At 36.4% G+C, this 9,375-nt stretch overlaps 1 protein-coding gene across 3 annotated transcripts; it reads left to right on the forward strand.

Moving 5' to 3' along the window:
- The first annotated feature begins 421 nt into the window (after positions 1-421).
- LOC106714023 (death-associated inhibitor of apoptosis 1) lies at positions 422-8,539 on the forward strand. 3 transcript variants are annotated; one of them, XM_014506949.2, is made up of 3 exons: positions 422-511; positions 654-789; positions 6,711-8,539. In XM_014506949.2, exons 2-3 carry the CDS (start codon positions 720-722, stop codon positions 7,799-7,801), a joined length of 1,161 nt encoding a protein of 386 aa, XP_014362435.2. In that variant the 5' UTR covers positions 422-511; positions 654-719; the 3' UTR covers positions 7,802-8,539. The 3 variants fall into 3 exon arrangements, with proteins under 3 accessions (XP_014362435.2, XP_014362451.2, XP_014362443.2); XM_014506965.2 differs by lacking the exons at positions 422-511; positions 654-789 and adding an exon at positions 1,466-1,788; XM_014506957.2 differs by lacking the exons at positions 422-511; positions 654-789 and adding an exon at positions 5,032-5,143.
- The last annotated feature ends 836 nt before the right edge of the window (positions 8,540-9,375 follow it).

Consider the following 9,375-nt stretch of genomic DNA (forward strand, 5'->3'; position numbering starts at 1 on the left):
TTGTTATAAAGAATGTAGAATTTTAGGAACATTTACGGTTAAATTATCTTATCTATCCCCTTTATCTATACGTGGGTAGACAAAAACATATTGACCTGAGCCTCTAAAGGACGAGATTAATACAAAACAGCGTACTGATAACTGGCGAGCATATTACATGAGGTTATTTTTTAAATAATTAGTACCTAGAGATATGTTAAGTCTGTCCAAGATAGAAATAAGCAAATTATTACGTGTACAATTTTGATAACATTTAAAAATATAAGATAATGCGATATCTAACGATACAAGTTATATTTATCATTGCCGCTTATACTCATATTTAAACTTACACAATTTTTATGAGTTCAAAAAAAACTGTACGTGATTGTTAGTTGCATGAATAATCCACCTAATGATTGCTTGTTACATTTTACGTAATGATTTATCACACACTACATCGTAGGATGAACGCCGTTTGCGATGCATCGCCAGTGTCGTTTGTGTTAGTGCGCGACACTCCACTATTCAGGTAATTTACCTGCGACTTTGCGCCTCGTAGATTAAAAAAAAAACATTTATACGTCAAATCGGTGTCAATTATGTTTATTTTTATTTAAAAAAATGTAAATCTTTAGTTATAAAATGTGGAACATTTATTATTTGGTTTTCAGAAACAAAATGCAAATACATAAAACGATATTTAATATCGTACGTAATTGAATATAGCATTAGTTACCATGGATGATGAATCAACATCAGAAGAGTCAAATCAAGGCAATGAACAAGCCATCGCAGGACCATCTAAAGGTAACATACAATAATATTTACGACCTTTACTTTTCGGTTTTTCTCTCCCTTTTTTTCACATAAAAATGTATATTTCTCGGTTTTTGTAGATTATTATCAATCAAAAATCTAGTTTCCCAAGTTTATAAAAAAAAACTACGAAATATTTACGAATTAACGAACTTACTCTTTTGCTAATTAAAAAAAACAAACATTTTAACCTTAAAAGCAGATAATAAACATGCTAATGAAATCATGTTTGTATGTATATATCAATTATTAATAATTTAGCTAAGCTACATTCATATAAGCACTTACATACTATACTTTCAATAAGTAGGTGCAAGTAACTATAAGCTATAAGGTTTTTTAAGCTGCAAATCTTCTTGTTTGTTCTGCGCTATGCATTTTTACACGAGTAGTTAAACTACAATATAGGTACATTACTTTAAGCTTCAAAGTTTGAATTGATCTGCTAAAGTATATTGCTAGAAAGCTGAGTTCATTACATCACTTTAAAATGCATTATTAAATACATTTTATAAAGTTAATCCCTAAAAGGTACGATTTTGTTAACATGTTCAAATCTCAAATAAGACTATTAAGAATATGTGTTTAAAAAAATTTGTTTAATTAATTAATTAAATATTTTAATTATATAACACAAATATGAGTTGTTTGTATCGAAGTTCGTGTTGTTCTGTCGGCCGACCAGTCTGCCAACAGCAACACGCTCACACGGCACGGTCCCGCATCGAATGGAAGGCGCGAACGCGAACAGTTTCTGAACGTCAGCGCATGACGCATGTCTTATCGGTGACCACGGAGCGCCACCGTCTCGTTCCCTTCGACAGTTGCGAGTTTCGCGCTCATGGAAGAAGAGTTGTGTCTGTTTGATTATCGGTTTTAGTAATAATAGTGAAAGTGAGCACATTTTAACTGTTATATTTAAGCAATTTATGTGATTATTATTTTGACTTTGTGTATATAAACAAGGATTGCAAATGGACACGATAAGAGGTAAAGGTTTTTTCTTACATAACTTCTCCAATTTACTAACATATGTTAGTAAATCGGAACGCAGCCTACGTCATTTTATCGTTTTTAAATTTATTGACGTAGACATAAAAAGTCGGTGTTTAAGTTTATTTCTATCCTAGGATTATAAAATTCAAATAGTTTTAAATTATTGTGAATAATGTTTTAAGAATATGGATAATATCGTAGTTATTCCGTATAACAGTAAATAACAAATGTATTTAATTCCAAAACAAATTGAATAATATCTGGACGTTCGAGTTTCTACACCTAACTAAAGTATGTATTAAATGGCTTTTTAGTAATGTATGTATTATTAATAAATGTCAAGTTGGTAGTCTTTGTTACTAGGGTAAATCACCATACAGAAATTTCTGTGCTTGTAGGTAGGATAAGGAAAATTATTCTCAACAGTTTAATACAATGATGTTAAAACAAATTTATTTTCAATTTTTACGTAGTTTTGAAGAAAACAAATAGAAAACAAAATTATTCTTAGGTTAAAACAATGACATTTTATTATTTCTAACCTAAGATATGTTGCAAATTTTATCCTTAGTTTTTAAATATGCACATTGTAAGCATTAGTATCCACTCAATCAAACATATTGACAATATCTTAAAAGGGTTTTTATTTGATTTCCCTGAATTTGACATCATCAGTATAAAATTATCACAATGAGTTGATTGTAAAGTGAATTCTATGAAAATACAAAGAGCTGATAGCTATATATCTTTTAATTACTTAAGGTATGATATCGGAGTGGCTTTACAAAGAAAACTATATTTCCAAGTCATTGCATATAAGGAAAGACTTTTAAGGTATTGTTATACACTGGCCTTGTGTTTAGTTTTACCCAATAGTGCCTCTTGAATTAGTGGCATGACCTCACAAATGTGCCATGTTTAAGGTCATTTACTCTGGCTACATCCAAAAATGTTTATAAAAACAAGTACTGGAAGTATAACAAAAGCAAAGGCTGAATTAAATCAATATCCATTTAAAGTCTAGGCTCAGTTTGCTAAATTTGTTTTAATGTATTTAATGTTATATTCCTGTTATTAAATTTTGTAGTAAAGTAATGTAATTAACCATAATTTTTATATTTTAAGTAATTTTCCTTCTGATAAATTGCTAGTATGAGACCGCTAGCGCCATCTCTTATGTGAACATTGTACCAACCATGAACAATGTTCGAATTCTACTTTGTTATAAATAACCTTTTTGTTTTTTTTTATTCATATTTGGCATATTTTAAATTTTTCGTTGTTCTATAAGAATGTTTCTTAACGTAATTAACTAATAAAATATTACTGTACTAAAAGAAATAAAATTACAATTGTATATTGCATTCCTTTAGCGTTCGTTCACTCTATTACTTTATGTAGATATAGGAAAACTTGCGCTGTGGAATGCTGTTATCCCGCGGGTATCGTGGGAGTATTATTTAGAATCGCGTTGTCGGCGCTAGCGGCATGTTATATTAGCGGGCCCTTCCCATTCGTTAGATTATACCAATCAAGAAGTTTATTTTTTATTCCATAATCAACCAAGGAAGCTTTACATTTACACGTTAATATTTGCTTCATTTCAAATATTTATTTATTAACTTTTTGTAATATAATTAAATAATTCATTCATTAAAACGTCAAATACTACAGCCAAACTATATTTTTGTTGACCCAATGGCGGGCGTTTCGGTGGCTATAAAATATGTACCCCATCTGGCGGATGTACGTTTCCTCCGATACCGTTTCCGGGCGACTCGACGACTATAGGCGAGTTTATTTTTTCAAAGCATTTATGAAGAAGGAAGTCGATGTTTGTATAGACAACGCACACGGCATAAAAGTCATTCATGACTTCCATTGAGAAAGCTGCTTTGTGAAGGACGTAATATTCATTGCCTATAGTCGTTATAATTCTGCATTATTTATTTAGATTATGTTAACCTAGTGTTGAAAAATATTTAAATTATAGAAGAACTAGAACCCTAAATGTATAATGAATTTAAATCTTATACAATAGTGAAAATATGTAATACTTTACTAATAAATGATATAGCGACATCTGGCAACCCTAGATATTGTATGAGAATGTCTGAAGCTATAGAAGTGGAGTACACTGTGTTGCGTAGGCGATGCAGGCGAGACATAGGAATTCGAAAGCCGAGCGGCGACGGCGACGGCGACCACCCATAGGCATGAGAACACGGCCCCGGCCCCTTCCCCACGCTGCCCCGCCGCCGCCCCACCTCGCTCCGTACGCCCCGCCGCTCTCAGCCACAATGCTGAATTTCATTTGCTCTTTGCGCCGACTTGGACCTTGGATGCTATCGCTTTTGTCTTTCTCTTATTGTACGCTTCACAATTTTTTATCTGAAACAAACGAAATCTGCTTCGCTTATGTGCGTTTCGCTCCATTACCATTAATTATATAGTAATGATTATGTTTTAATCAATTACTTTTAATACTTGTAATGTTTCTATGACTACCTTCATGGTAAAAGTTTTGACAGGGCCTAACATTGTTCGGGCACGCACGGTACTAAGTACCGTCCGCATTCCATTCCGTCACTTTTTTATTCGGTACTGTTTAGAGCCGGCCAGCAGTACCGCCACATTCCAAAGGCCCTTTTTTACGCTGTGTGGTCGCGGTTTCCGCTGGTAGCGGCAACGTCGCGCCTCAAATATGAATGAAATCCGGTCGGCGGTGGGCGGAGCGGCAACGTCGCTCCAGACGCCTGTCCGATTGAGAACTACATCTCTCCCGCATCGCTCCTTTGCGCTCCTCGCTTGTTTGTCGTATATCCTATACATGAATAGGTTTGAGCCTGTGAGCGCATCGCATACCGCGTCCATCAGTTTTTATTTATCAACTGTCAACCGCACGTGATGTCGCATAGCTATATGACGGCTATAAGATATGTCTAGAACGATAATACTTTGATGCAAATACAAAAATATATCTAAACTAAACCCATGTCTGATATAGTAAGGATCGTTATCGAAGTTTGTCCTTTGGGTGGCCATGAAAACAACCGCTAGCTGACCCCACCCCGGCCCCTCACAGCTGTGTCGAGCACCCCACAGATTCGAACCCTCCTAAATTTACGCATGCGCCGTGGGGATGTCATCGTAGTACGAAAACTGATGTCCGTAGTACAGTAGTCAGCTATGCTCCGGTACAAACGAGCGACCATATTAAGTTTTAAAAGTTTCACTAAAAGTATAATTAAATAACTGTTCGTAACGCGGAGATGTGTGTTAGTGTTACATAAATAAAAGCGTTTTCTACTCAATATGCCCATACTAGTAGACTGCAGTCGAAGAAATGGTAAATATCGATCGTGCTACGTGGCAGCCATTTCTGTTTGTTTTGTTCGTGTTTACACTTATTGATTTAAATTTTAATGCCAAAAGGGAAGAAACATATTCAGTTTACTTCTTGTAATCTACAATTATAACTTTGGAAAAGAACAGAGCAATTTGTAATACTAATTAAGCATTGCTCTGATGATTAGAGGTTGATTATCGCAGTGGCGTTTATTATAATAATTTTATTATGCGATTGAGGCATATTAGTTCATAAAATGTTTGAATTTAGTGTACATGTTAAGAGTTTAAAATAAAAAAAAATTGATCGCTTTAGTTGAGTGCATGCGCACTGAGTGCACGCAGAGCGGGGTGGGGAGGCGGGCGGGGGACGGGAGCTGCGGGAATGGAATGTATGACGCAGTCGCGCCGGCCATGCTCGCCAACTGGTTGTTATGTGAAACTGTTTGAAAGCACACTTGTTCATCCCCATAATCCGTACATCCACACTACAACTCGCCTTTCCAACAGAACAGAAGTAGAATGTCCCAAAAAATTTATATCAGACGTTAAATTATGTACAATGTCATTAACTTATAGTAAATACTTAACTAACTTTAAAATATACTATCAATAATATCAAATTAAATTAGTCTTATTTATAAAACCATCATCAAAGTTTGGTTCTCCAAAATGTATAGTTTCAGACTTACAATATTACTATTGGTAAGGATTGTTTTTTGGGAAATCATACAAATATTATAAATGCGAATGTTTAGATGGATGTATGGATGGATGTTTGAATGTATCTCCGGAACGACTCAACGACTCTAGATGAAATTTGGCATAGATGTAGAATATAGTCTGGAAGAACACATAGGCTACTTAAAAAGTCTTTTTTTTAATTCCGCGCGGACGGAGTCGCGGGCAACTGCTATTGATTGTATTTGGAACAATTTAATAAAGATATAGCCCACTCTCGGAAAAAAAACATGTCTTATTTCCCATATTTGTCAAAGTCACCATTTTGTAATGTGTGGCATATTTTTGTAGAATCTTTATAATAATGCTTCCAAATATTATTATCAACAGTAGTCTTATTTGGATATTGTAATTGAGTCATTAACAAACGTACTAAATACATATTTTACATGTTATCTTTCCGAGAATATGTTTGATAATATTGCGACATTTCTCCGTATTCAGAAGACTTATTGATAAGTTAATCTCAACCATATATATAAGATGAACTGACTAAAAGATCAATATAGCCTCTATGTTGTTTTCACATAAGTTGATTCTTAACAAATGTACATTTCATATGTTTTTGTGTTCAATTATTATACATTTTTCGAAGATTTCAAAATGTTTGTTCCCCTTTTTTGTTTAAATCATCATCATGTACCTCTACATTTATAAAAACTCTTCATGTGTGTGTTCATAATATATTCTTTATTATCAGAAAGATACGTACTATATTCACAAAATGATGAGCTATGTCATTCGTGTTCAAAATCCCGACTTTTTTATTACATACTTGGTATTAGTGCCTTACAATAGAAATAACGAAGGCATTCTCTTCTTTTCAGTGGCAGCCAACAATTCAACGTCACCACTCACCAGTCAAATGGTGACACAGCTGTTCCGAAGCGCCCCGCGAGAAGCGAAACTGAGACCGCTCGTGGACCCCTTGGTGTTGCCCAGTCCCGGCTGCGACGTGAACAATGGCTCGGCCTCATCCTCCCCCTCTGCAACCTCGCCCACCGGCTCCTCGGATAAAACCGATAACCACGACACCTTCGGCTTCTATTCCGAAGCCCCCGACATGCGACGCGAAGAGGAGAGGCTCAAGACGTTCGACAAGTGGCCCGTGGACTTTCTTTCGCCCGAGCAGCTAGCGCGCAACGGCTTCTACTACCTCGGCCGCGGCGACGAGGTCCGCTGCGCCTTTTGTAAAGTCGAAATCATGCGCTGGGTGGAGGGCGACGACCCCGCTAAGGACCACCAGCGGTGGGCCCCGCAGTGCCCCTTTCTGAGGCGGCACGCGACCGCCGGCAACGTGCCGCTCGAGAGCCCGAGCGCCGCCGGCCGCGACGAGTGCGGCGTGCGCGCCCCGCCCAGCGCCACGCCCGTGCGCATGCCCGGCCCCGTGCACCCCCGATACGCCTCCGAGGCGGCGCGTCTCCGCACCTTCAAAGACTGGCCGCGGTGCATGCGACAGAAACCAGAGGAGCTGGCGGAGGCCGGCTTCTTCTACACCGGCCACGGCGACAAAACGAAATGCTTCTACTGCGACGGCGGCCTCAAGGACTGGGAGAACGACGACGTCCCGTGGGAGCAGCACGCGCGCTGGTTCGACCGCTGCGCTTACGTTCAGCTGGTGAAAGGTCGCGACTACGTACAAAAAGTGATGTCGGAGGCCTGCGCCATCTCGGCACCCAAAGAACAGAGGGAGTCCACCCTCGCGGCGTCCACCGATCCCGCAAAGAGTAAAAGCGAAAAAGAGGAGAACGTCGTGGAGGACTCGAAGCTGTGCAAGATATGCTACGCGGAGGAGCGCAACGTGTGCTTCGTGCCGTGCGGGCACGTGGTGGCGTGCGCCAAGTGCGCGCTGTCGACGGACAAGTGCCCGATGTGCCGGCGGACGTTCACGAACGCGGTGCGGCTGTACTTCTCGTGAGTGCACGGTTCTAGTAGTCAGCCGGCGGGCGGCGGGGATGGTGGCGGCGGCGGCGGTGGCGGCGTGCTGGAACCACGCCCGCACCATACACACATACACACAAACACACTGCTACTTCTGTGATTGAACATACGTCAAACAAACAGCAGTTGGCCGCGAGCGAGAGTTTGACGAGCAGGAGAGTTCATTGTACATGTTGATATCATTTTAAATTATTTATTTCTTTAAAAAGTATAATGACAAATGTAAATATTGTATTGTAAATAAATTAGCTTATCATTATGTCCCACCGACACAAATGATGGTGTACATTTTGAAGATAATTTATTGCAAGAAATAAATTGACATGTAAGATATATGAAACTGTTAATTATCAATTTTATTATTTTTTAAACTCAACATAGACAAGGGTTTATTTTGAAGCCGTTTATTTTATAGAGTCGTTTAGTGAGCCGAAAGTTTCAAACATTCAGTAAAGATGTATTCGATCTAAAATACACATTCCTATGCCTGATAATTACCATGTTACAGTATGGCACTTTGAAGTATACTATTTAGAAGGCAACACTTAAAATGTAAATGCTTAAGAAACACCTTAAAAAAAAAAATTATTAAATTTGTAACTTGAAGCTCACATTTGCAATGAAATCTAAGCAGACTTATAATTTCTATCTTTTAAGTTCTGTTTGTATTTTATAGCGTACACTCTATAAATCCTAATTTTACCTTCGCCCTGACCTGCTGAATGTTTCTTTATTCCATTAAAATTTTTTCCTATTATTTCTTTAGTGTATAATTTGTATATATATTTTTTTTATTTATAAGTATTTTGTTTCTTGCAATAAAATAAAATGTAAACATTTGTCACATATTGTAAATTAAAAAGTATCATAATTAGTGTTAAAAAATACAAAATGTGTAATTAGAAAAAAAATATATATCAAACATTACCTATTCAAAAATTTCAGTAAAATACAATGACAATGTTAAAATCTTGTACATATTTTGACAATAACGGCAAATTAAATTATATAAGCCCAGAACTAGGTAGACATTATGATAAGCAGAGTATTAAAATTGATCTATATTCAAGTAAATTCTACTAGTTCTTTTCGGGGAAATTAAAAATTCATTGTCTTTTTTTTTAATAAATCACTGTCAAACCAAAGTTTCAAAGTCCTTTGTGTGAATGGGTTGATTAATTTTGCATTTAATTTAAATTATAATAAATAATGTGATAACTAAAGATTGTACCATTACTAAATATATGTTTTTCTAATCTATTAAAATCATGAAGCATGTCATATCATTTCTGAATTAGTTATGTAATGTCCAGTCTAAAATATAATACCTTTTTAATGCAACATTTTTTAAAGTCTCTTTGAATTTTGTTACATTTAAATATAGAAAGGTATTACATTTGACTAAATTGTAATATTTTTTAGACATAAAATTAATTATAGTTGTGCAAATTAATGATTAAGAGAATTCTATGAAAGTCACATTCAATTTGTTTTTCATAATAGGTAATTATTATTTGATCCTGTTGATGTTTTAATAAACAAAATGTTAAA

This window comes from Papilio machaon, chromosome 11 (genome assembly GCF_912999745.1).
Source record: "Papilio machaon chromosome 11, ilPapMach1.1, whole genome shotgun sequence".
NCBI lineage: Eukaryota > Metazoa > Arthropoda > Insecta > Lepidoptera > Papilionidae > Papilio > Papilio machaon.

Excerpts from the sequence above, each read along its gene's own strand:
- LOC106714023 (XM_014506949.2), top strand. The coding sequence starts at position 720 with ATGGATGATGAATCAACATCAGAAGAGTCAAATCAAGGCAATGAACAA. Across the intron at positions 790-6,710 it reads CATCGCAGGACCATCTAAAG|TGGCAGCCAACAATTCAACG; the intron begins GTAACATACAAT and ends TCTTCTTTTCAG.